This window comes from Quercus lobata, chromosome 1 (assembly GCF_001633185.2).
Source record: "Quercus lobata isolate SW786 chromosome 1, ValleyOak3.0 Primary Assembly, whole genome shotgun sequence".
Classification (NCBI taxonomy): Eukaryota; Viridiplantae; Streptophyta; class Magnoliopsida; order Fagales; family Fagaceae; genus Quercus; species Quercus lobata.
Window position 1 is genome coordinate 39,677,593 of NC_044904.1, and position 27,391 is coordinate 39,704,983.

The 27,391-nt window shown below is 36.5% G+C and overlaps 1 protein-coding gene across 3 annotated transcripts; it reads right to left on the reverse strand.

The window, feature by feature from the left end:
• Positions 1 to 18,012: 18,012 nt before the first annotated feature.
• LOC115989955 (ubiquitin-activating enzyme E1 1) lies at positions 18,013 to 27,088 on the reverse strand. Of its 3 annotated transcripts, none has more exons than XM_031113827.1 (7): positions 26,704 to 27,088; positions 25,979 to 26,394; positions 25,007 to 25,224; positions 20,832 to 21,626; positions 19,706 to 20,574; positions 19,152 to 19,584; positions 18,013 to 18,781 (listed from the first exon to the last, which is right to left on the reverse strand). In XM_031113827.1, exons 2-7 carry the CDS (start codon positions 26,376 to 26,378, stop codon positions 18,185 to 18,187), a joined length of 3,312 nt encoding a protein of 1,103 aa, XP_030969687.1. In that variant the 5' UTR covers positions 26,379 to 26,394; positions 26,704 to 27,088; the 3' UTR covers positions 18,013 to 18,184. The 3 variants fall into 3 exon arrangements, with proteins under 3 accessions (XP_030969687.1, XP_030969683.1, XP_030969678.1); XM_031113823.1 differs by having other exon boundaries at positions 25,979 to 26,391; positions 26,704 to 27,087; XM_031113818.1 differs by lacking the exon at positions 26,704 to 27,088 and having other exon boundaries at positions 25,979 to 26,667.
• Positions 27,089 to 27,391: the final 303 nt, after the last annotated feature.

Sequence of the window (27,391 nt, forward strand, 5' to 3'; positions counted from 1 at the left end):
GATTACCTGTTTAGCTTGTTCCATTAAGTAAATATTTAGCATCTACTTGAGCTTTTCAGTGAAGAGGTTGACTGCAAAAGTGATTCTAGGCTAAACCACAAGGCAAAAATGGCCAAATAGTACTATTTGGCGAAATATTTAGCAATTTACCATTGTTTGCGAAATATTTAGTAATTTACCACTGTTTTGTAACTCGAGTTTATGAAGCTTGAGTTCTACATGTAACACGAGTTTGGAGTCAGCAAATTCTATTAATGAAATCCACAGTGGCACTCAATGACGTGGAATTTTTGTAATTTAAAATGCCACATGGAACTCAAGTTTATGAAACTCAAGTTTCTTGTGATGGTGAACTCGATTTTTATAAACTTGAGTTCCACTTTAGCAATATTGATGGTGCCGTTAGCTTTCACTGTCACTCTCGCTCTCGCTCTCCCTCTCTCTAACGAACCCTTCCTTCTCTCACTGGAAAACAGAGTTGAGTTTGAATCTAAAGCCGAAATCCATACGAAGCTAAAATCACCCATTCACCCATTAAGAATCCAAATTAAACTTGATTACTTAGTATCAATTCAAGGCTGATCTTGACTTTGACAATATTGAGTAAGAACTTGGCGATCTGTATCTTCAATTTCAAATCAAAAGGTACAAAACCCCTCTCTTTGTTTTGGATAATATTTGTTTGCCTTTAAGAGTTTGCGAGTGCACCAAATGGTAATTTGATTGTGGTTTTGGGATTTTGGGAAAGGAAATAAATAGAGTTAGGGTTTTGGGATTTTGGGCATTTGATTGTAGGGCGAGGCGGGCAAGGTGTTGGACTCGGAGAGAGTCGAGGTCGTGGCCGCTGTGGAGGGCTTTGTTCTGGTCGTGGCCACACACACGAGCAAGATCACACCTTAGACGAGGAGGTCCCTCAGGCATTAGTTGGTAGGTTGTCCGATAATGATTACGACATGTTCTACGATGACATTGTTCCACGGCCATCCATGGCACACGATGATGCGGGTCCATCCCATAGTTTTGCCCATTATCACACTTGTTAGTCCCCATCTATGGTCCATAGTTTGCATAATTATTTGTTTCCCAATTTTACATAACTAGTGTCACTTAACACACCAACATGTTGAACTAAATTCAACATAACCATATACATCTAAACTGTTGCAACATAACATTGAGTTATATAAGTCCAAATTAAAATTAGAATTATTTAAATGAAATATGTTGTTTATTTAGTAATATGAAGAATTAGTTTTCAAGTATAAACATCCAAATTTTAACAGAATACACCCAAGTAAACTGAAAATTTGTTTTTCTACAACACTACAATGACAATGGTTTATTGTAGCATCGACTTCATATTAGCGTCAATGTTAACAAGAAAAATTAAATTAAACCCACTACGCTTAAGAAACGTACTTTTTGGTGTTAAATCTGATGGATCAAATATGCTGGCAAAAGACAGACTAAGTTACCGACACCGTAGTGGGATTTGGGTTTCCGATTGTTAGGGTAATATTTTCTATGCAATTGGCAAATCTTTTGACAAAACGCATTTTACTTGTAAATTGGTTAGATCTAAGTTAGGTTTGATACATTTTAAGTGGGTGTATTAAAGAGATGAAGATTAATTCAAGAAACAAGTGCAGAAAAACTATTTTACTGAAGCTCGACAAAAAGCTTCTATCGAGATTTACTGGGTAGCTCGACACCAGCTTGACACTAGCTCGATCTATCAAGCTTTACAAATTTAGAAATTCTAAATCTGAATTTTGGCCCATGCTGATGTATTTGTTTAGGGGTTCTTTTCTCACAACCCTAGACATATATAAAGCTTATTTTAAGAGTCATCACATATGAATACAGTGACCAAGAGTTTAATTTCCTCTGTGAGAAGTTACTGCGTTTATACGTCATAGGGTTTTGTAATCAAGTGCTTTTTGATCTTCACTGTTTATGAAGTGAAAAAAATTTGCAACCAATAACAACCATTTAAGTTACTTGAGTTAGTCACGTACTGTGATCCATGCAAAGGGTTAGTCACAAATTGGAATTTTGTGCATCAAAGGAAAGAAAGCTACTACAAGATCAAGTCCAATTGGGTATTGGAGCGAAGGTTCAACTATAGGTTGGTATTTTGGGATAGGCCAGGGTAATGGTAAGATTCCTTATACTTGTAACTGCTTAATTGTTGATTAGTGAATTCTTGAGAGTGGTGACCTTAAATTCACCCCGTGGAATTTTTTCCTTGCGAGAGGTTTTTCCCATTCGTCAACAAATCACTAAGTTATTTATTTTCCGCTGCATATTAGTTATTTGGTGATTTGTTGGTACCTCCACAATTTACATGTAATTTGACTTAATTAATCAACTTGGGTAATTGAATTAATTAACTGAGGTCAAGCTATCATAACCCAACACCGATGAAATGAGAGGTAGAGAGAGATTGATGATTTCAATGGTGACCAAGCAGAAGGATTGCTCATAGACTTGGACTGAGCTACATATGGGAAGAGTGACTAAAGGGGAGATGATAAATGTTTTCTTTTTATAAAAATTACACAGTACTCAATTTTTAGAAAATCGAGTTCCATGTATAAAAATTTATGTAGAACTTGAGTTCTACATTAAAATTTACACAGAACTAGAGTTTAAAGAACTCAAGTTTTATATTATAAGGAACTCAAGTTTCATAAACTCAAATTCTACGTGGACTTTTTAATTACAAAATGCCAAATCACTGGGTGCTACCATGGCACATTTTTAAGGAACTCGATGGCAACAAACTTGAGATACGTGTAGAACTCGAGCTACAAAACAGTGATATATTGCTAAATATTTCGTGAACAATGGTAGATTGCTGAATATTTCGCCACATAGTGCTATTTGGCCATTTTTGCTCTAAATACAGCTCCATTTCTAGGTATAGCAACCTCATAATTGAGGAGAAAGTTCATAGTCCTCCAAATAGGTCAGTTACTAATAAGATAAAAAGCATTTCACGAGGACTTCAGTTCTTAGCTTACTCATTCTAACAACTTGAAGATTATGGCACGTTCATAATGGCACTAGTGGAGAGAGAGAAAGAGAGGGAGATTAGCAGCGATTTTTTTTTTTTGATTGGGGAGCCAATGAGAATTTAGATATTTTATCTTTATAGGGTTACGAAATAGAGATTATATAACTCTTTAAAAATAGCCATCCCTTATTTTAAAGAAAAGTAATAGCTATTCCCTATAATAAAACACAACCAAACAACTGAATATTTATTCCACATGAATAGCTATTCTATTACAATATACCATACATGCCCTAAATATTATGAGAAAAGATAGATATTAGAGCAAAAAAGAAATCGCATTTGTAAGAATGCCATAGTTCATTTGTAAGAACAAACTTGAAAAAGGAAGCACACAAGCCATTTAAAGGGTCATTCTAGAATATGCCCAAGTTCATTTGTAAGAACTAAGAACAATCCATCAAAGAAATTAAAAAAAAAAAATCTTCATATTCAGAATGCAAGGCCTTTGCTATTTCATTACAACGTCCCATGAATCCATTTTAATAGCGGGTCAACGTTTCCTAACATCTACAAAGGTGTGACAATTATCCTCATAGAAATCTTAAAGGGACAAAAGAATACAGTTGAATCAGCTAGCTGCCTGAATAGCACACTTTCCACCAACAATACAAAAAATAAATAATAAAAATCTAGAAAACTGACTCATTATTCTATGGTTTAATTGCAACCTTGAAAATAGGCTGAAAAAACTTAAACTCTCATTCACAACATGCAGGAAAATGCCAAACGCACTACAAGTTTTACAACATAAAACTTATAAACTAATGTGGCATTGAATATGATTAGTGCCACAACAACAAATAATAAATGAGTGTTTCAACTTTGAATTATTTCTCCCTCAAAAAAAAAAAAAAAAACTTTGAATTATTTCTTGTGACTAGTGACACATCAGTTTGTAATACATGTAATATAATTGTAGTATTCCTAGTATCACTCCAACATGACTATTATGTAGACTAACTAGAAAACCAAACAAAAATTAAATTTAAAAAAAAATACACATTTACAAGTTCAAAAAAAAAAATTAATCAAAATATATCCTCTCCTCAAGATGAAACCCATCAACAACATTTTGTTGAGGTATCATCAAAGAAACTACAAGAAACCTTGCATAATTCAAGCAACATGTATCCAACCATGCTAACTGGAATAGGACATTCACAAGTTTGAGAGCATCAATTTCATTTCAACGCCAATATCATTATCTAATTGTACATGATCTTTTGATAACAAAAAATAGAGAATGTAATAATCTAATAATCTAACAACGCTTGCCTTGTAGTAGGAAATAGCCTTGGGTAGACAACAAGATTCTCCCCAAAGACAATATTCCTTCTCAAATGCAACTAAATCTGTCTTCGACAATCTTTCCAATTTATTTGAGACTATCCAGCATCCACTCATAAGAACTTCCAAACCGAAACAATCCAAATATAATGATTCCAAGAACAGACCTAAGTCCTACAGAGATGTCCCCACAGGTGCCCCTTCTTCCAGTGGTACTATAATTCCTATTCCTATCTCTTCATTCCCTCTTTTGGTCTATCTACATTCCAGGAAATTCATACGCTCCATGGATGGAGCATTTTTGTTCTCATAGAAGCCTGGCTACCTCGGATTAGCCATCAAATTCTTTGGTTTTTTCTTTTTCTCTGTTATCATGGGAGGTTCCATTTTCTTTTTCGACGAGTCCAAAACTTTTGAATTTTCAGTTGAGGAGGGAGGTACTTATTTTATGTTACGTTTATATGAAAGAAATAAGGATTCCCTCTGGTCAGTTTTCATGGGTGAAGAAAGTGCTAAACGTTTGCTTACTAATGTGGAGGACCTCTTGTCAAATATACCTCATGGAAATTTTGCAAGAAGCTTTAGAGATGGTAGCAAGGTTTTTATAATGCAACAGTGTTCCAATGCTCACGGAAGCTTCCTTATGATCTCTGAACTTGTTCATGGGCATCAGAAAGGTTCCATCATTGTGCTGGAGGGGAAGCTGGGCAGTGGGTGGAGAGGATTTGGATTTCATTTACGCAAAGTTATTGCTCCCAACTCACTTATCGTCAAACCGCCATCTCAATCTGTTTTGTTTTGAACCTGACAGGGCAACAGTTCAGGCAACAAAAATCCTTTTTGTCGGCAACGGTGGATAGTGATCGGAAAGACAATGGTGGAAGCAAATAAGGAAAGCATTTAATGCCTAGTTTTCAAAATTCTAACATATCTTGCCTGAGCAGTCAACTCCAGGATTTGCGGGATAGGGGTGTTGGGAAGGAAAGCCCTGTACCTAGTGCTGACATCGTGCTTGGGATTAATGCCAATGCTTTCAACGGCACTAAATTTCCCTTATTGCTAGAACTTTCTTTGTGTTAAGAGTGTGGGCTGAATGGTAAGTGGGAAGTTAAGCATTCCAATATCCAGGAAGTGGGTTGAGGAAGTGATGGGCCCAGGCAAGTCTTTAGGCCCAAACCCACCTTGGTCTAGCAGCCCAAAAGAGCTTAAGTCCCTGTCTTTCTTGATTCGTGAGTTCCAACCTCCAAGGAAGTCTTCGTCGCTTCCATCAGCCTCAATGTCCCCAATGGTTGCAGTTTTGAGTGCCGATGGGGTGGTGAAGGTGCCGATAACACCGTTGATGTCGCCGATGGTCGCCGATGCCCAGTTTCACGACTCTGATAAGGTCGACTACACCAGGTATGTGTTATCAGCACTGTCTGTCTTGAATCATGCCTCCGATGTAGTCGAGGCTGAGCTTCTCGATTCCAATGAGGCCAAGATTGAGTCAGCATGCACCACAGATAGTGAAAAGGGCTTAAAGCAAGACTTCCGACTGATTCTTCAGGAGCATTCTGGCAATATAGTCAAGAAATGGGGGAATTCGGAGCAGTGGGTACTTGAACTACGTGACAGAAGGAGGGTTGCGGTTCCGATTCAGATACCTCCGCCACAGTGTGAAGCTATCGAGGTATTGGAGGAGCAAAAACAGCTAGCCTTAGTTCTGTGGGAGTCTTCTAAAGCTATCAATGGGTCAACGGCTCTTATCGAAGAGGATGAAGTGTTGGTGGAGGACTGGGTTTCAGATACCTACTTGGAGGATGCTAATCCGCCTCTAGCTATTGAACCACTTGCTTTTTCTCTCCCTTCGGCTATGGTAGAACAGTCTTTTGTGGATGAGGAGAGGTTTGTGGGTGTGGATAATTCAGAGAGGCAAGTGCCTTACTCAGAGTGGTTTCAAAGGAGATTCAATAATTTCAATAGTTTCCTTGGCACATCCCTAGAGGGTTTAGAAGATCAAGCAACAAAATTTTTATTGGTTGTTGAAGCTGAATTAAAGCGGAGGGCTGAGGTGAACAAGATAACATGTGGCTTTAAAAGCTCGGGGGTGAAAGGTTTAAGAGAGCTGAAGGGGTTGTTTAGTTCTATTAATTATGGCTCTACCTCTGCTAGGCGAAGTGGTTCTAATAGGGACCGGGTTCTCTTTGTGGCTCAATGAATTTGAAGTTACTTTCCTGGAATATTAGAGGGCTGAATGAAATAGATAAGAGGCTTCAGATTTGTAACTTGTTGCATTCCCGGAAGGCTGATACTGTGTGTTTGCAGGAGACCAAACTAGAATGGATTACTAGAGGTATTGTCCGGAGTATATGGAGTTGTCCATATGTAGATTGGCTTCTGATGGTGCTTCTGGAGGTATTTTATTGATGTGGGACAGTCGGGTTGTGGAAAAGGTGGAGGAAGCGGTGCGGCATTTTTTGGTTTCATGCATGTTTAAAAATGTTGGTGATCATTTTAAGTAGGCTTTTACTGGTGTATATGGACCAAATTTAAACAAAAGGCGTAGGTTGATGTGGGAAGAACTAATCGGGCTGATCACTTGGTGGGATTTGCCATGGTGCTTAGGAGGTGATTTTAATATCATCTATTTCCCTTCAGAGCGGCTAGGGGCTGCTAGCTATTCTCGGGCTATGTATGGGTTCTCTGACTTTATCTCTCTTCATGGGTTGATGGATATTCCCATGGCAGGGGGCCTTTACACCTGGTCCAATTCTTCTTTAGCTTCTCGTCTAGATCGGTTTCTTTTCTCCCCACTATTGGCAAATCACTTCACACAGTTTTCCCAAAAAAGGATGTCTAGAGTACTTTCAGACCATTTTCCTATTTTGTTGGAGGCTGGAAGTCAGCGAAGAGGTAGAATTCCTTTTCGTTTTGAAAATATGTGGTTAAGGGTGGATAATTTTGTCGATAAAGTGAAGATGTGGTGGGCTTCCTATTTGTTCCAAGGAACCCCTAGTTTTATTCTAGCTAAGAAGTTGGCTACCTTGAAGTTGGATTTAAAAAAGTGGAACGAGACGGAGTTTGGCAATGTAACGTTTAAGAAGTAGGACCTTTGGAGCAAGTTGAATGTTTTAGATGCTAAAGAGGAGACCCATAGATTAACAGCTGAGGAGAAGTTAGTACAAGTTCATCTTCGTATTGATATTGAAAAGTTGACACTTTTAGAAGAGATTAGTTGGAGACAAAAGTCTAGGGTGTTGCATTTGAAAGAAGGGAATGCCAATACCAGATTCTTTCATAGAATGGCTAATTCTAACAGGATAAATAATGTTATTGAAAGCCTAATGGTTAATGGCACCTTGTCTTTCAATTAGGGCATGATTGTAGACTGCATTACTCATTTCTTCATGAATTTGTATTCTGAGCACCAGGTTGTGCGGCCTTTTCCAGATGTGTTAGTTTTTCCAATGATATCCGGTCATAATGCGGAGTGGTTAGAAAGACCTTTTGAAGAGGCTAAAATCTTTGATGTTGCTCAGAGTTTTCATGGTGATAAATCTTCAGGTCCAGATGGCTTCCCAATGGCATTTTTCCAAACATGCCGGGGGATTGTCAAACCTGATCTTATGGCTGTATTTCACCACTTTTTTGCGAAAGATCAGTTTGAGAAAAGCTTAAACGCTACTTTTATTACCCTCATCTCTAAAAAACATGCAGCAAGTGAGATTAGGGATTTTCGATCCATTAGTCTTGTTAGGGGAGGGGTCTATAAAATTATTGCTAAAGTCTTGGCCAACCGACTTCGTGTGGTTATGGGGGATATAATCTCAGCATCTCAAAATGCTTTTATGAGGGATAGACAAATCCTTGACCCTGTTCTTATTGCTAATGAATGTCTTGACAGTAGTTGAAGTCTGGGGTGTCGGGGCTGATTTGTAAACTGGATGTTGAAAAGGCTTTTGACCATGTAAATTGGAGTTTTCTTTTGCAAATGTTAGAAAGAAGTGGGTTTTCAGCCAAATGGAGACAATGGATTTTCTTTTGCCTATCTATAGTCCGCTTCTCTTTCTTGATTAATGGCTCTCCTTGTGGGTTTTTTGGTAGCTCCAGAGGTTTGAGACAAGGTGATCCGTTGTCTCCTTTGTTGTTTGTGTTGGTGATGGAAGCTTTGGGAAGAATGTTAGATAAAGCAATTCATGAAGGACGCTTGTCACGATTTAGGGTGGGTAACTTGGAGGGAAGATCCTCGGCAGTGTCTCATCTTCTTTTTGCAGATGACACTCTTATTTTTTGTGATGCCAATCTAGACCAGATTTTGATTCTCCGTATGATTCTTATTTGGTTTAAGGCGGTGTTAGGACTAAAGATTAATTTGGGCAAGTCTGAAGTGGTTTTGGTTGGAGTAGTGCATAATTTTGACTTATTGCTAAATGTTCTTGGCTACAAGCAAGGCTCTCTGCCAATGAAATACTTGGGTCTTCCTTTGGGTGCTAATTTCAAGGATAAGACTATATGGAATCCGATCCTGGAGAAAATGGAAAGGAATTTGGCAGGTTGGAAATGCTTGTATTTATCAAAGGGAGGTAGAGTCACTCTAATCAAAAGCACCCTTTCAAATTTACCCACTTACTTTCTATCTCTATTTCCTATACTTGCTAGTGTGGCTAACCGAATCGAGAAGCTACTATGGAATTTCTTATGGGGCGGTCTCGGTGATAAACCTAAAATTTATTTGGTTAAATGGGCTACTATATGTGCTCCTATTTCTTTGGGTGGATTAGGGATTAGGAAGATAAGTCTTTTCAATATAGCTCTACTTAGGAAGTGGTTATGGAGATTTGGGATTGCGAAGGATGCCCTTTGGAGACAAGTGATAGAGATGAAATATGGACATGTGTAGGGGGGCTAGTGTACCAAATCTGTTAATGGTCCTTACGACGTTGGTTTATGGAAGAGTATCAGTCAGGGTTGGCCTTCTCTCACGCCATATTCGGTATGATATTGGTGATGGGTCTAGGGTGAAGTTTTGGCAAGACCGTTGGTGTGGAGAGACACCTCTTGCAGTTAGCTACCCTGAACTATTCAAATTTTGTAGGAATAAGAAGGCTAGTGTGGTTGAGCTTATGAAATCCCCCAATGGAGTCCTTTTTTGGGATGTAAGCTTTTTTAGGGGTGTGCATGTTCGGGAATTAGAGGTTTTGTCAAGCTTCATGGAATCCATATACAATTCTTCAATAAGGGGGTTTGGTGAGGATAAGATGTGTTGGATTCCTAGCAAAGATAAGGGGTTCTTGGTGAAAGATTATTATAGAATTTTAACTGGTCCTACTATCTTCGATTTTCCTTAGAGAAGTATTTGGAAGCAGAAGATTCCCTTTAGAGTAGCTTTCTTTGTATGGACTGTTGCCTTAGGGAAATGCTTGACGATTGATAACTTACGAAAAAGGAAAGTGTGGATTTTGGATTGGTGCTACATGTGCAAGAGTAATGGTGAATTGGTTAACCATCTCTTCCTTCACTGTCCCATTGCTATGGATCTATGGTCTATGGTTTTGGGTTTATTTGGAGTATTTTGGGTTATGCCGCATACTGTTTTGGGGCTGTTAGGGTGTTGGCAAGGCAACTTTGGTCGTCATCAAAATGGTTTTATATGGTCCATCGTTCCTCAGGGCTTAATGTGGTGTCTTTGGAGGGAGAGAAATAGTCGTTTTGAAGATATTGAGAGATCTATTCCGAACCTCAAGCTTTTCTTTTTTAGAACTTTATTGGATTGGTTGTTTGCTTTGCAAAACCAATCATTCCCTTCATTTATTGATTTCCTAGATTCTTGCAATTTTTATATTTGATTTGTTGTCCCCTTGTTCACTCCCTGTGTACTAGGGTGCTTCCTTTTTGGTATCAATATATCTTATTACTTATCAAAAAAAAAAAAAAAAAAAAAAACAAGCGCCAAGCTAGTAGCCCAGCTATAAACAGGATAAGCTTCCATAGGATGAAGAAAAAAAAAAAATATCAAATTGCCTTTCTTATTAGAACTCAGTACTCACTGGAATGTTAAAGAAAATTATCATAAACATATAAAGCCACAGAATGAGAACATGAACAAATTAATTTGACAATTGTCGTAGAAGGATATAGTTAAATGGTTTTTGTTTGCACAACACTGTGCATCTTTATGTTTGAAAGCCATAATGGAAATCAATATAAGATAAACATAATCCATTAACACCAAATATTGTTACTTACATTGATAGAGTGCCTGTTTGGTCTAGCTTAAAAAAATTGTACCTAAAAAAATCGAAAAATTTTAAGAAAGTTGTATACTTTGAGAAATGGGGTTCAAAACCAGCTTTAAAAAAAGTTGTACTTTGGCATTGCTATAAGAAATAGAGCTTTTGCAATATCAAGCTTTAAACTGAAGAGCTCTTAGCATTTGAGTGTGCTTTAGAAATTTTTGGATTTATAAATTAATAACAGTGAATATTAAAGTTCTGTAAATTGCAAATTTTGACTTAGCTTTAGAGTATGCTTGTTTGGGGTGATTTTGGAGAGGATATTAAAAGGAGAGTTAAAAATAAGAGAGAAAATGGGTGAGAAGGGAGTTTGGAAATTGGTGGGGCTTGACTATTTTTCTCACCGAGCCCACCAAAACTAATCTCCACAAATTGGGGAGAAAACTAGAGAGATTTTGGTCTCTCTTTTACAATTACATTTTTATCCTCACTTACAATGTTCAACTGCTAACTCTCTCCTCTTATTATAAAGTTTTTTTCTTAAAAATTGCAAATTTTGACTTAGCTTTAGAGTATGCTTGTTTGGGGTGATTTTGGAGAGGATATTAAAAGGAGAGTTAAAAATAAGAGAGAAAATGGGTGAGAAGGGAGTTTGGAAATTGGTGGGGCTTGACTATTTTTCTCACCGAGCCCACCAAAACTAATCTCCACAAATTGGGGAGAAAACTAGAGAGATTTTGGTCTCTCTTTTACAATTACATTTTTATCCTCACTTACAATGTTCAACTGCTAACTCTCTCCTCTTATTATAAAGTTTTTTTCTTAAAAATTGCAAATTTTGACTTAGCTTTAGAGTATGCTTGTTTGGGGTGATTTTGGAGAGGATATTAAAAGGAGAGTTAAAAATAAGAGAGAAAATGGGTGAGAAGGGAGTTTGGAAATTGGTGGGGCTTGACTATTTTTCTCACCGAGCCCACCAAAACTAATCTCCACAAATTGGGGAGAAAACTAGAGAGATTTTGGTCTCTCTTTTACAATTACATTTTTATCCTCACTTACAATGTTCAACTGCTAACTCTCTCCTCTGATTTCTTTTCTTTTCTTTTCTCCTTCTCATCATCTTTTGTTGGTTTTTTGTTTGTTTTTTTTAGCGTTACATTTCTATCCTCTTATAATAACCACTATCTTTACATTTTCATCCTCATTCAATAACATTCACCGCTAGTACAAAGTTCACTACTTGTATTTTTATGTTTCGTGCTCTTTCTTTTCCAATTAGCAAAGGTCTAGTTTGTCTTTAATTTATTTCATTAAAAATAAAATAAAAAATAAAAATAAAAGAAGAAGAAGAAACGAAAGTCCAGGTTTTTTTCCCCAACAGGGAAGCAATTATGGGAAAGCTCTTTAGCAAAATTTCCAAGAATGGCCTATTTGTTTTAGCATTAAACTATGGTTGCTTAGGTACCTGCTCATCATCAGACCCATCCATGCTTACCAAGTCATCCTCAAGAGCTGGCTCAGTCCACTCAGTATCATCCACACCAACTGGCTTAATCCACTCAATATTATGTGGGGCTACATGAGGTGCATTGCTAGACTCTAAGGCTGTATGGGGTGCATCACTTGACTGTGGGACTGCATAGGGTGCATTACTTGACTCTGGTGGAAGAGTGGTTGTATCTACAAAAATGTCATCACCAAAGTCCTCCCCCTCTAGGCCTTCATATATCCAATCATAATCCACACCACCTAATCCATTCTAATCTTCAACTTCTGAACCACTCTAATCTTCAACTTTTGAACCACCAACTTCATCATGTTCTCCATCTTCTACTTCATCCACTATGCCTTCACCATCATCACTCTCCAAAGTGTCATAAGCCACCCCTCCCCTCCATCAACAGTGACAAGAACCCCTCCATCAGAAACTACACCTTCTCCCCCCCCCCCCCCCCCCCCCCTTCAATAGCAACTATCCCTAACCCTCCATCTATAGCTACACCTCCCCCTTGAACATGATGATCAGGAAGTTCAACAACAAGTGGCATTAAATCAATGTCCACATAGAGTGTAATTGTGTCAGTTGGTCATTCCCTATGAATAGCACACATGTACAACACATCATCATCTAAAGTTATGAGCTTTAATCCATGCTCCAAATCGCCTCCAAGAATTGAATACTAATACCTACTGCTTCTAGGAGCCCCAACCTCAGAACATATATCTTGTATTTCAAAGTAACTTAATCTATCAAAGTCAACTTCTAACAATCTATGTACAATCCCACCCACATATTATAGGCCTGGGTTCCTCACAAAACATCACCCAGCATTAACCACAAAATCAAATGTGAAATCATCCATCTGCAAGCAAAATAATGAGATTGTTTACATACAAACAAACAAATAAAGACAACAAGACCAACAGACATATACATAAAGTGCATTTTAATAGTATTTATTTGTTTTTGTGAGAGAAAACACAAGGATAAGGAACCACATATAGCACATGCGAACGCATTTTCCCAACAAATTCCTAGGGACCACACAAACCATAGTACACAAATGACCATAATCATCAAAAAGTAATTTTAATATTGTCAAGTATACACATTTAGAAACAACCATGATAGTATTTTCTAAACTTCCTAATCAATTCTACATATAAATAACCAAATGCACAAACCATGTAAAATTCACAAAATTTGCGGGGGGGGGGGGAACCATAAGAACCTGTGCGTGGGTCCAAATAGATGTTCTTCAATAATCTTGTTTTTCTTTTCTGAAACTACAAGCCCTAGTTTCAATATTCACTAAATTTGAAAACTTCAAGCCCAACAACTTCAATCAACAAAGATTCAAGAGAGAAGAACACAAACGGTCACTCTCACGAAAAGATTTTCAAAGAGCATATTTTGATTCGTGTTATGTTATGTTTTGGGGTTAAAAGGTGTTTTTCTAGCAGCTGAGGGTGAGGTGGGTTACAGAATACAGACGAACCTTACCTCAGGTGAGTTAAGTGATGCTTTTCAAAACAAGGGTAAATAAAGTGATTTTGGACCAAACCACAGGTGGGCTTAAATTACCCCATTTAATTAACTCAAATAATATAGTTTCAACTACAATTTAGTTATTAATTATTAGCATAGATTTGTGAAGGGTTAAAAGATTTTAATCTTAGTTTTTTTATATACAAAAAAAAGAATGAGCTAATCAAATAGCTCACAAACAAATTCAAACTTATTCAACAAAAAAGTAAACTAAGCTTAAACATATAATCTTATTTAATGTGTTTGAACTTGACTCGTGTTTAAAATAAAATTAATAATTAATCCTAAACTTTTAATACTCGGCTCGACTTATTTACAATCCTATCAATGCCAATTGAGCAATGGCATGCACAGCACAATACCAAAAACCCCTACAACAATTCAGTTCAATTTAATCAAGGAAGGACAACTGCCAATCTGACAATTAGAAAGGGGTACAATTGACAATTGAAAGAAAGAGGATCTCAATGGCACCATCACTAAATATGAGATATGAGAAAGTGAGGTATAACTTAAAAATAAATAAATCGATTTCGATTTTCAAAATCACCACATCTATAGTGAACGAAACGGAGAAAAAAAAAAAAAAAAAACCCACCAATTAATCCCAAACAGGATTTGAACATATTGAGATCCCATGTAATACCACATTGGTATTGCACAGTGCAATAGTTTTGAAGGGTTTAGATTTGAAAGTTGTTTTTGTAGCTTTCAACCTACACCCTTGAATAAAATTTTAGAAAGTAATAATAATAATAAGTCAAAGAGTAAAAAACCATCAGATTCACCGTGCAATACCTCATGGGATCTTAATCCGGATTGAACCAACCAAAACCATCAGATTCAATTGGTCACAGTGATTGATTGCTGATTTCTTGCACCCTAGGTAACCAGAAACCCCACTTATTTCCCGTTATAAATTGCCCTTGCAAGGAACAAATCAATAAGTTGCCATGGTAAGAGCATCTCCAACAGAATTTGTATCTTTATTTTTGGACCACCAAATGGTACTATTCACACTCCAGCAGCTTATCTAAACGCACGGGTTCTCTAAATTTATTTTTGAAGTTGCTACAGTAGTTCTCTTAATTTAGAGAACACTGTAGCAACTCTACTCTCTTATTTTATCTTAAAAAATTGAACAGTGTTATTAATTTACAATTCTTTCTCTCTCATCCGAACACTTTTCCTTCTTCTCTATTGTCCTCTTGGTTTCTCTTCAGAAAGCTCTCTCTCTTCAAAAACTCCTCTCTCACAAAATCAACCCTCGCCGCTACTCTCTCTCACAAAGAACTCACACCATATCTTTCACAAAAGAACTCGCACCGTGTCTTTCAATCGAAGTTCACTCAACCACCTATGACGAAGAATGGAGTTCTGAAAACATTGGCTCAACCTTGAATATCGGTACCCAAAATTTTGATTTAATAGGGTTTTTGTCATGTTTGAATTTATTAGTTTATCGTACGAGTTGATGATTTGGTGGTTTTGAATGATTTTCTATTGTTCTTCACCACTATCTGGGTTTAGGTTTTTGGTTTTTGGTTCTTTTCTCTTTGTATGTCTTTCACTCTGTTCTTGATCTTTTCTCTATTTTTTCTATTTAATTAATCTTATTAGAGTCAATAAATTAATCTCAACCTTGAATATCGGTACCCAAACCAAGAAAAACAAAAAACCCAAACAAAAACATTGAGAATCTGAATATCGATACCCAAACTTTAATCTTATTATGTCTCTGTTTGTTTGTTTTTTTTTTTGGTTGTGGAAATATTGAGAACCTGAATTCTGGGTTTTTTTGTAGCTGAAATTGTGATGGCAATGATGTTTGATCGATGAATTCATATTGGGTTTTGCATGTTTGTCATTTTTGCTTGGTGGGTTTTTGATATCTATGTGGTTGGAATGGTTTTTGGAAAATGTTTTCTGGGAAATGTGTGTAAATAATTCTATGAATGAAAATGTAAGTGACTAATCTAATGGTTCATGTTGCATTGAGTTGTGTAGTTCTAGAATGTGGTAATTTCTGTTGCTTGGTTCCATGAGATTTTGTGAAAATTGTTTCTGAATGTACAATCTTAATTGTGAGATCTCTTATGCTGTTAATATTTTGGGCTGAGAATGAAAAATTTATAGACAACTTTGAGGTTGAGTTTTTTAGAATGTGGCAATCATTGTAGTTTTGTTCCTTATGGTTTCTGTGTAATTGAGATAAATTATTGTTAATTGCTTGAAACTATGATAGAACTGGGAGTTTGATGCCAATAAACCATGAACTGAATGTAAGGGATTCCTTACACATTATAGAATTATTGTTTCTGTGTAACTGAATGTAAATTATTGTTTTTGTTTTTGTTACTAGGAATGGATTCGAGTATTCCAAGGGACACATCTTTCACTAATCTTTTAGAAGATAGTTATGATGAATATATGTCAGGATCTTCACATATAAGTGGTGAAGATAGTGTTCCACAAGCTCAAGTATTTAGCCAAATGTCTCCACTCTAAGTTGAATCCACAGCTAAGAAACTACAATATGGCAACAACTTCAACATACAAGAAGACGTGCTTCTTGTGTCTGCATTTCTCAATGTCAACCAAGAGCACTAACCAAAAACGCACAACATATTGGTCAAGAATTTGGGAGTATTACCACCAATGGAAGATCTTCACTTCTGAGCATACGGTGAGTTCTCTAACGAACCGATGGTCAACGATTCAACTTTGCACCAATAAGTTTTGTGGGTGTTTGGCACAAATTGAATCAAAGAATGAAAGTGGTAAGACTAATGAAGACAAGGTACATCTTATAAAGAAATTTGTGTTAATTTGCTAATTTGTTCCAACTATTTCAAGATAGTAACTATAAACTATTTGTTAATTTTTCAGCTTAATGCAGCAAAAGAGCTCTATCAAGTATTGCAACATACCAAATTTCAATATGAACATTGCTGGAATTTATTAAAGTACTCACCAAAATGGTTGGCTATTGGTAACAGTCAGCAACCAAAAAAAAAAGAGGGAGATCTGAACCATCTTCACCTTCTAATCTAAAGTCAATAAGTTTAGAGGATGATGATATTCCACAGGTTCCAATTGTAAACTTGGAGAGACCACCAGGGGTGAAGGCCCAAAAAGAAAGATTGAAGAAACAAAAGTCCAAAGAAGGCACGACTTCACATATAGAAGACATATTGAATATCATGATGGAAGAAAGAAGAAAAATAAGTGAGATGAAAATGGCTTGTATTAAGAAAGGACGTCTTGTAGACCAGGAGCATGATATGGCACGAATTCAACTTAAGGATAAAAAACTTGAAATAGTAAGAATGAAGGAAGAAAATGAAATGGAGAAATTGAGAATGGAAAAGCTGAAGGAAGAAAAAGAGCTTATGATGATGGATGTAAGTATGTTGTCTCTAGTGCAGCAAGAATATATTCGTCAATGCCAAATGGAAATCCTTGAAAAACGAAGGTCTTGTTCTTAGACTATTATCATCATCAATGCTCTAATTTTGTGTATGATTAAAAAAGCTCTTTAAACTTGTTTTGTATATTGGGTCACTCATTTTTGTTTTGCTACAATATGATCCTGTTGCACTATTTATATTGTTTTGCTACAATGTGATCCTATTGCACTATATACAATGTGATCCTGTTGCATTATATATGTATATCTGTTTTCCCCTTCTGTTTTTCTGATGGTAATCTCCCCCTCTCGCTTGAGGCAATTGGTAAGGTAGATGCCTCTGCTTGTAATCCTTCTTTGCCTTTTAATGAAATTGCAGTTTATCAAAAAAAAAAAAAAGTGGTGTTCAATCTTATTGTATTAAAGCTTTAATTGTGTTGTTGTTGTTGTGTGTGTGTGTGCGCGCGCGCTACCCATATACAGGAGCTTTCATTCAAATTGTGTGTGTAGCTTTGAAAATATTATTGTTGGGAGATTTAAAAATATGGCTGTTGGGAATTTGAAAAATATAGCTATCGGAAATGAATAGAGAAAGAATAAAAAAATATTTAAAAAAGAATAAAGAAAGGTTAAAGAAATAATATTTAAATGAGATAGAGAATAGTATAGAGAATCTGTTGGGAAATGGATTTAAAAAAGTAGGTAGTCAAATGTAAAAGTTACTGTTCATTCTTCAAATAGTACAAAAATTTGGAGAATCTGCTGGAGATGCTCTAATAGTACTTACAGAATCGTCATCTGCCAAGAACAAAATCAGGCACACTACCACAATGAATCACAAAACACACGTGGGAGTAAAAATAATCAATTATAGTAAAAGCAATTTGGTGAAACGTAAGCAGGCTTACATTACATACTAGGTGATATTAGAACACATCACAGGATTAAATCAAGCAAATAGAGAATAACAAGATACATGGAATCAAAGTTACTTCCAAATTTATATATGAAAATGTGAACTGTTTTGAAAATATCCATCCATTTGAGGTGTACACATTGTTAAATTTGACAGTAAAGTCAAAGACAGCTGTAAAAATAGAGTTTTCTCATCCTAAAATCACAATCCTATGAGGATTGGAGACAACCTAACGGTAGTAAATGGATACTTGAGGGATGTCAATATCATTGTCCTCTTCATCTTCGCATGCCACAACAACATCCAAATGGCGACGGTATTGAGGCAATTCCACTTTGGCCACTTCCCTGGCCAAATCCACCATTTTCTTGTCCATTCGGTCTTTGTGACGAGGGAACATACTATTATAGAGCAGGCAACTTCCGCATGAAATGCTATAAGCATTCAGCCCTTTCTCCTTGAGCCACTGCAAAAGTTCCCTCAGAGTAGGATTGCCTTTCAGGATCCACCTGTCCCAAACAGTCCAACTCAAGTTCTGATGCTTGATGAGCTTGGGTGGAACTGGCTCAGCCATGGAGAACAGAGGCAGTGCAAGGTTAGCAAATGTGTTACGATAGTCCTCCAATTTGTGCCCTCCATCCAAAACCTTGTAGAGCTCCAGGCAGACAAGACCTGTGGCCATAGCAGTGGTTGTTGCAATTGCAGGAATGATCCTTCCAGCAATAAACTTGGCTTTCAGCTTGTCAACTTCAGGAATGCTGTAATTCCGTGCCCTCATATTGGCAAGGCCAGCTATCATGTCCATATGGAAGTTAGTATCATCATCCTGCACATTTATGGGACATATTTTATGAAAATCAGAAAGTTGATTCAAAACTTTTTCTAGCAGAAATATATTTAGAATCTGGAATTTTACAAAAGGAACTTGAAAGAGTGGAGAAATTATTAATGTATAAAAATGGCACATCCTACTGTTTTTTAAGCCCACTCTTATCATTGGCATATGAAGAGTAACTTTCCAACTATGGTCTTACCAAATAGGTTCATATGAAGAAAACTTTCCAAATATTATCTAATAAATCTTGAGCCATACAAGCACATTAGCATAATAAAAGGTTAAAAGTTAAAACAATAGACAAGCATGGAAACAGTTCCAGAAAACGAATGAGTAAGGCAATAGACACAGAAAGATATACCTTCTCGAATTGAATTGGTTTCATCCTGAACCCTGATGGCAGGCTCTTCTGACGCTGCTCTAACTTCATAATTAGATCAGCAATGACAGCTGAATCATCTACTGAGGCAGAAGAGATACTGGTAGCCTTCTCATCGGTTACAATTTTTGCATCTTTCTTGGGCTCAAAATCTGGGACCATCACTTTATCAACAGCTTCAGCCAACTTCTTAGGATTCTTGGCCCAGTCAGGAATTGGGATTCCAAATGTCTCTGCACGTAGAATGGCTGCTGCCATAACAAAATGGAGGTGACCAGGATCAGCAGCTGAGAATTGCAGTGGATGAGGGAATCTCTTGGGGGCTGACCAGAAAGGAGCCCCAGTACTGGTGGCAGCATCCTCAGGGAACGTATAAATCAACTGCTTCACACGGTTAGCAAAATAATCTTCAAACCTGAGTAAATAAAAAGATGATATCAGGAACTCTGAGGAAGAAAATAAAAGCCATTATAATTGTTTTTGATAGGGAAACAGTAGGGAAGGGGTTGGTAAAGAATAAGTGTCAAGGAAAGTACTTCAAACGAGCCCAGGTAATGCAATCTTGGAATATCTCGCATCTTTCTTTATCAAGGCACTCCAGTACTCGCTCCAAGTTATCCCTAGCCTGAGCATCACCGGCATTCATCATTGCAGTACTATATTCACTCGGGTTGGACAAATATGCATTCACTTCAGCTGGTGTTTTCTCAAGTAAACCCTCAAACTCAGATCGAGCCCAAGTCAAGCAGTGATCAATGTTGTGTGGAAACGAGTGTACAGTGCACATAGGTGCTTGTTTCTCAGGTGGGTCTCTCGAGGCACCATAGTTTTCTGTGAGATGAGGAATGACCATCTGAGTGTTGCATTTGGCACCAAGAGTTCCTGATTCAAGAAGTGGCTTCTGGAAGTATAAGCATCTCTGATCAACGTACAATCTGGCATTCACATTGTCTAAAGCATTAATAACAACACTCAAATTCTCCCAGAAGGTATCGTCAAATACATTTTCAGTTTCAGGGCCAACTCGATTCTGCAAAGCTTCAATGTTTAGTCGAGGGTTTATTAATGCAGTAGCAGAAGCAGCCACAGTGGATTTGGCCTGACCAATGTTCCAATCACGGAAGAGGAACTGCCTACTGAGGTTACTCTTCTCAATTACATCATCATCAGTAATTGTTAGCTTTCCCTGATCACCACATGAAACTCCCATCAAGGCTACATTTTTTAAGAATTCACAGCCTAGTGCACCAGATCCAACAATGAACACTTGAGCATCCTCCAGTTTCTTCTGAAGCTTAGACCCAAAGACAGAAATCTGAGCATCGTAACGGCTATTTCTTGGTCTGAAATCACTTGAATCCAGTGGCTCTGTAGGAAGTGACTCCACTGAGTCGAAGTAGAAGAACTGCAGGAATAAGTAAAACAAAATTAAGTAGTGAGAACCAGCATTCAAGGTAAGATGTAAACTCTCTCATCACACAAAAGCAGTCAAGATCTTGCTGCGAATAATATAAGCAAGGAAACTTATAGGAGCCTAGGTTAGAGGCCTTATAGAGAGGCGCCTTCAGGCAATATAGCCTATAGAGAGCTCAACCATTCAAAGTAAAAAGAAATCAATATTCCAACTCTCCCATAACATGATAAAGAAGAGTGTGCACTAACCTGATAAAGTGGATGGAACTTCCCCGAACATGCTTTCACAACCTCTTGTCCCACAATACCACCAAACATAGCAGCCATGGGATTCAGTACCGCCTTTGCACCAAAGGCAAAGTGCCTCAAAAGTTTTGGATTGATATCTTCCACTCTCCCATCCCCCGAACTCTCATTAATGCCACTGGCAACAGATATAAGCTTCTGAGCATCCTCTTCAGAACCAGCAACAGGGAAGCGTCCCAACTCAGAGACAAACTTATCCAGCGCTTGGAATGCCAAGTGTAGAAGAGGTGGGCGATCAAACTTAGAGAAATCACTAAGAAGAAAATCACCAGGATCAGCTAGTGCTTCTCTCAATGGCTTAAATTTCAACACCTTGGGCTGTTTCACCTGTGTGACAATACCACCCTTCACATAGGCTCCATAATTTGTGGTATCCTCCTCAAGAGTAAATGAATAAGCCCTGGAACTTTTAATCTTCCTTGGTTTCCCGTCATTCAATTCTGTCATTCCGTGAACTTCAGAGAATACAACAAGATCCCCATCCTGAAACTCAAGCCTTTCATCATCAACACAGGATACTAGCGCAGGGTTGTCATTGCTGATCGATGCAATTATACCCGTGTGTGGTTCCTCTCCATCAATGTCAACAACAGTGAACTCAGGTCCAAAGTCACAAAACACAGAACCAAAAAGGCCTCTGACTTCAGTTTTGATAAATGCAATAGGAGGCTGATGAATACGACAGTAATCATTGAACTCAATGGCTTTCTCAAAATTGACATCAGTAAAGACAACAGCCTGCACCACCAGGGAATCAACACATGCATATACATTTCAAAAAGAAAGATACAAACATGCCTGTTTGAGAGAGAGAGCAAGCAAACACAACATTGCATACAAAACAAGATTAGCTTATGGAACTTTAAAAATAAACAAACAAAAGAACCAATATTTGAAACTGCTGAAAGTGAATTGAGGTCACCCTAAAACATCACTAGCATTACTTTTATTTTTATCTAAGTATATCACTTTCATAACTTAAATGCAACTACAACCAAGTGCCGCTTCCTACACTCTGCTGCTATCATCTCATACCCTTCTTCATGCTTTAAACAAACAAATCCCATTTTCATTTCTTTTTCAGGAAGGGATGGGGGTGTGGCAAATAACTTGTTCATAGTAGAAGGCAAGTAAAACTATATTCTGGTGTCCAGATAGTTATGATGAAACACCATTCTCTTCTTACAATATTAGGGATGTTGCTAACTCTACATGAGTTAGCAACATCCCTAATATTGTAACAAGAGAATTGTGTGTAGGGTTGATGCAGGGCTTTCTTGGCACCTTTCATAGGTTACTTTAATTATTATTGAGTCTTAGTATTAAGTTTTTTAGTCTAGAAAGCTGCTTTTCGTTTTTGATTAAGTTTTACTAGAAAAGTTCCCAAGACTCAATAACCTAAAGTTCTTATTTCTTATAAAAGATATAATCTAAAGTTGTTAAGTACATGTTATTTAAAGGGCAAAACTTAGGTAGAGTTCCTAAGGTGAAGTACATTAAGTTCCCGAACAAATTTCAAACACTTGCTAGCATTGACCAACACAGCACACACAAACAATATTATCTTGTTGAATTAAATTTAGTCTACTCGTGTTTGAATTTAATTGTTGAACATAATATATTGCACCTAAGAAACTGTATATAAGTTTTGTCCTAATTTAAACTTAGGAATCCAAGGCTTTCTAAGAAAAGCTAATTTAAGAGTCCTGGTCTTTCCAGGAGTATTGGCAATAGCCTATAAAAGAGTTTAAGGAAAATTCATTTTAAACCCTATAGTTTAAGGGTGTAACAAATTAAACCCTGAAATTTCAAAAATACCAAATTAAACCCTAAGTTTTAAAAAGTTAACAAATTAAAACCCATAATTTCAAAAGTAAAAAATTAAACCTTCAGCCCATATTAATTCCAAACCCAATGCAAGGTTTTAATTTGTTACTTTTAGAAACTTTAGGTTTTAATTTGTAACTTTAGAAACTATAAGGTTTAATTTGTTACTCATAGGAATTTCAAGGTTTAATTTGTTACTTTTGAAACTATAACATTTAATTTGTTACACCCCATAAACTATAGGGTTTTAAAAGGTAACTTACCCTCTTTATGTATTTAATAAAGGATAGTGAGATTGATTTTAATAAAATTCCAATAGCTTTTTTTAAGCTTTGAGGGTGTGATTGCTTAGGAGGAAAACCTAGGTGTGATTGCCTATTGCTTATCTTTCTTTATTTTGCATTCTACTTACTGTTTTAATACCAAGTCATCAAACATATACAAGATCCAATCTTTTATTCACCTAAATCTTTAAATATCAAACCCTATTAAAAAATTCTTCAAGATCTCATCAAGAAATCTAATTTAGTGCTGAGTTCCCAAGGATACTACATCAAAATTTGAATCAGAGTCCATTCAAGCTTCTCTACTGCATCACAATGACACCAAATCAAACTGCTTACCAAAAGAGAGGCATTAGACCAAAATTTTTATTGATACTGAACAAGTTTTCATTCTAAATTAATTAAACAACTGGAGTTAAATAGGTGAAAACTTGAAAAGTGGCTGATGTGAATTTTTGTTAGAAACAATTGTTTGGAGTCTTTGGAAAGCAAAAAGCAGTTTTACTAGAGAAATCATTGGAATTTTAGGATTGTTGAGATGCCTACCTGAGTAGGTGAGCTGAGGTCTTTCTATGATCTCTATACGATTGGTCCACTGGATTCAAGAGTGTTTTTTTTATTAAGTAATAAGCTTTATTGATATAAAAAAATATATAAAAAAAAAAAGGACACCCTAGTACACAGGGAGTGTACAGGGGTCAACAATCAAGAATAAAAATTACAAGAATCAAGAAAAATGAAAAGAGAAGAAAATGATTAGTTTGCAAAACAGACAGCCAATCCAATAAAGTTCTAAAGAAAAAAAGCTTAAGGTCGGGTGGATTCAAGAGTGTTTTTATTCTTCTTGTATGGACTTCATTGACTTCCTTTGGTTGTATTCGGGAATTCTTTTGTATACATGATGGATGCTTATGCCTCTACTTTTATCAATAAAATTTTCTTATTACTTATAAAAAATAACTTGACATAGATTCTTGGAATTTACACACTTTTGTACAGAGAAAATTGCTGAATTAGCAATTGTAACTTCTATAACAAGCATATATTAAATTAGCTAGTTAGTTTCTAGTCTGTATGCAATAAAAGAAAACCAAAGTAGAGCTTATAAGAGAAGGCCTATGTAAAGATCTGGAAATTCAGACTCCATTAATATCCAAGATTTAAGCAATGTATGATCCCATAGGTTTAAAAACACAAGTAGAACCAGAATGACTATGAAAATAGATTTTGTTTAATAACAACTTAGCCTCAAACCCTAACCATAGAGACAAAAATCTGATCAAAATCCAGCAACATGACACAAATTTAACCAACATGACACCAAAAGAGACAAGGAGAGTAACCATTGAAGATGGAGCAAGAAAAATAACATCCATAGATATTTTAAAAATGTTCAATCTATTGCATCCAAACTCCCATCCCCTCCTCCAACTATACATTCCTGCATGCATGCACATCTACATGCATATATTCAAACATATATAAACTAACAAGATATAACAATGAATGTTCATCAAATTCCATAGAAAGCAATTTTGATAATCATACATTTGGATTACAGGTGAAATCACAATTTTAAGCCTACACAGCTAAGCCTGAACGGAACATGACTTAAGCATAAAAATCCAAATAGTTTCGGAAAAAGGAACACAGGTACCTTCAATGAAACTGAGATCTGAAATTAAATTCAGCTTCTCTACCATCATGACGATATCTAATACTGCATTTTGATTTAGGATACAATCTATATGATTCCTTGTCTTAGTAGCCAGATAGTACATATATGTGTGTGGATAGATATATGTTGGTATGTACATATTCATCTGTTTCCTGCCCTAAATCATGTACATTTAAATTATATTTAAAAAATGACAGAAATGTTTCAAAAAGCAAGAAAACATTATGCAAAATTCAATTTTATATGAAAAATTGACAACTTGCATAAATCTGAAAAGCAAACAGTTGATTAAATCAAGAGAGAACGCAAAGAAATGGAGATGGAAGTACCTGGAAATCAGAAAGCTGTTCCTTAGTCAATTTTGTTGTTAAAGACTGAACGACCACAGCATTGTTGAGCTCTTGCAGCTTTTGGACGGAAGCAACTGCCCTATTCTTACCAACATCATTCTCTGAGAAAATGAAATTACTGGACAAATCCCACAACTCCACTGTCCCTTCATCATGCAAGGTCACAGACTTGACACCAGCAAGAATGAGGTTCTTTGCTACAGGAAGCAAAGATAACATTGATTTGATCAGCAGCAAGATTACAGATTATAAACCCAACACCAGCAAGAATGAGAATCAAATCACATATATATATATAGACATGGAAAGAAAGAGATAACCTTTTAAAAAGATAAAAGATAGAGCAAGACACTTGACTACCCAATTAAAAGATCATAAATCCAGTGAATATACGAGCATGAGATTGCATCTTTATTCTAATAAAATTTCAGTTACTTATCAAAAACTAAACTAAACTAAACTATCCAGTGCATACAGGAGTTTGTATCAGATCATTAATAGGCTCATTTTGCATCATTTTCAGCTCATAAAATTCTCTCAACTGTAACCTTTTCAGGGAGTAAATATTTAATCAACGTAACAATGTCCAACGGCAAAAAAGCAAAAGCAGAAAAGAATGACCAAACGATACCAATAAAACTGATACATAAATGTATATTAAAAAACTGCAAAACATATGTCCTAATGTAGCACACACCAAAAAACCACAAGGTTTCACTTCCCCATTATCTAATTGACACAACACAAAATCAGAACAAGAAAACCAAATCATCAAAAAACAAATTCAAAACCAATATCCATTAGGGCTTAAATTATTTCCTAACTTAGCTCACACTTAAATCCACAAGATTTCACCACCACCATACAAAGAAATGAAAAGGCAAAAAAAAAAAAAAATCAAAATCAACCAGAGCCCAAATATAATTAAAGACTTAGAAAGTAGATATATACCTATCTCAGCTCCAAGACCCTGCAACCCGGAGACGAGAACATTCGAAGCAAAAAGCCGCCTCATCGTCTCACGGCCATACACGGCGAGCTGCCGGCTATGGAGATCTTCATCAATATCCTGCGAATTCGGGTTGCCCAAACCCATGATTGGAATCTCTTCTCCTTCTTCTCCTTGCTCTTGTTCTTGTTCTACAACTATGCCGCCGCTACTGTGATTGTGATTGTTGTTGTTGTTGTTGTTGGTCGAATCGGCGTCTTCCTCGGCGATTCGAAGCTTCTTGTTCTTGTTGAAAGCCGAAGCGCCCTCACACTTGTTGATGGTGTTAAAGTTGCTGCTGTTGTTGGTGTTGTCTTCTTCTTCTACAACCACTCCTTCACTGGCTCTCTTTCTGGGAAGCATATAGTGCAGTAAGCTGCTGAAGAATAGGCGATAAAACCCCAACATTACCGAAATTATCACAACCAAAAAAGCAATCAAGTACCGCTTATCATTACCATTAACATATTTTCCAAGAACGATCTGTACCAGACCCAGAAACGAAACTAGTGCAAACCCTAACCCTAACCCTAACCCTAATTTCAACATGATTGAATCTCCCAAAGGTTAAGATGTGAAGCAAAGGTATTGATTGATTGATTGTTGATTTATTAAGAGCTGCTTCTTTTTGTATATTTTCAAAATGTTAAAAAAAAAAAAAGAGTCAAAGAGAAGTAAAGAGACGTACCAATTAGGTCTGTTGGTTTAGAGAAGAAATGAATAATGGAATCTGAGAGCGAAAGTGAGAGAAATTTGTGGGTTCTTTTCTTTTTTTGTATGATTTTGGTGGTTGGTTGGTTTGTTTATAATTTATAAGTTTCTTTCTTGGAGAGGAATTTTTAGAATTTATATGTATATGTGAGCTGTTACTGTGAGGTGGTGGGTTCATATAGAGGAGAGGGGAGGGGAGAAGGGTATTTATGGATTTCCATCTTTTTCTTTTTTTTGGGGGTCAATTTAGGGTTTTTGGGGACTCTGTGTGTGTGAAAAAGAGGACAGGTGGTGTTTGTGGAGGACGGTACCGCATTTCTCTTTCTTTTTCTCTTTTCTGCATCAGAGAGAAAGAGAAAGAGGAGTATGTTTTGGTGCGGAAGAGAGAGAAAAGTCAGCTGAGAAGAAATAAGTCAGCTGAGAAGAAATGACTGGGACAGTTCGTGATTATATGCATGAGACACAAATGAGAATCCAAATTTTTTGTCACATTTTTTCTACTTCACTTTATGGGTCTATTTGAATAGAACTTATTTTACTGAAATTGAAAACTAAAAATTGAAAATACTGTAGCAAAATAATTTTTAAATGTGTAAATAATACCGTGGGACTCATTTTTAATGAAAAAATTGATAAAAAATGAAATTTGTAGGTCCGTGAACAGT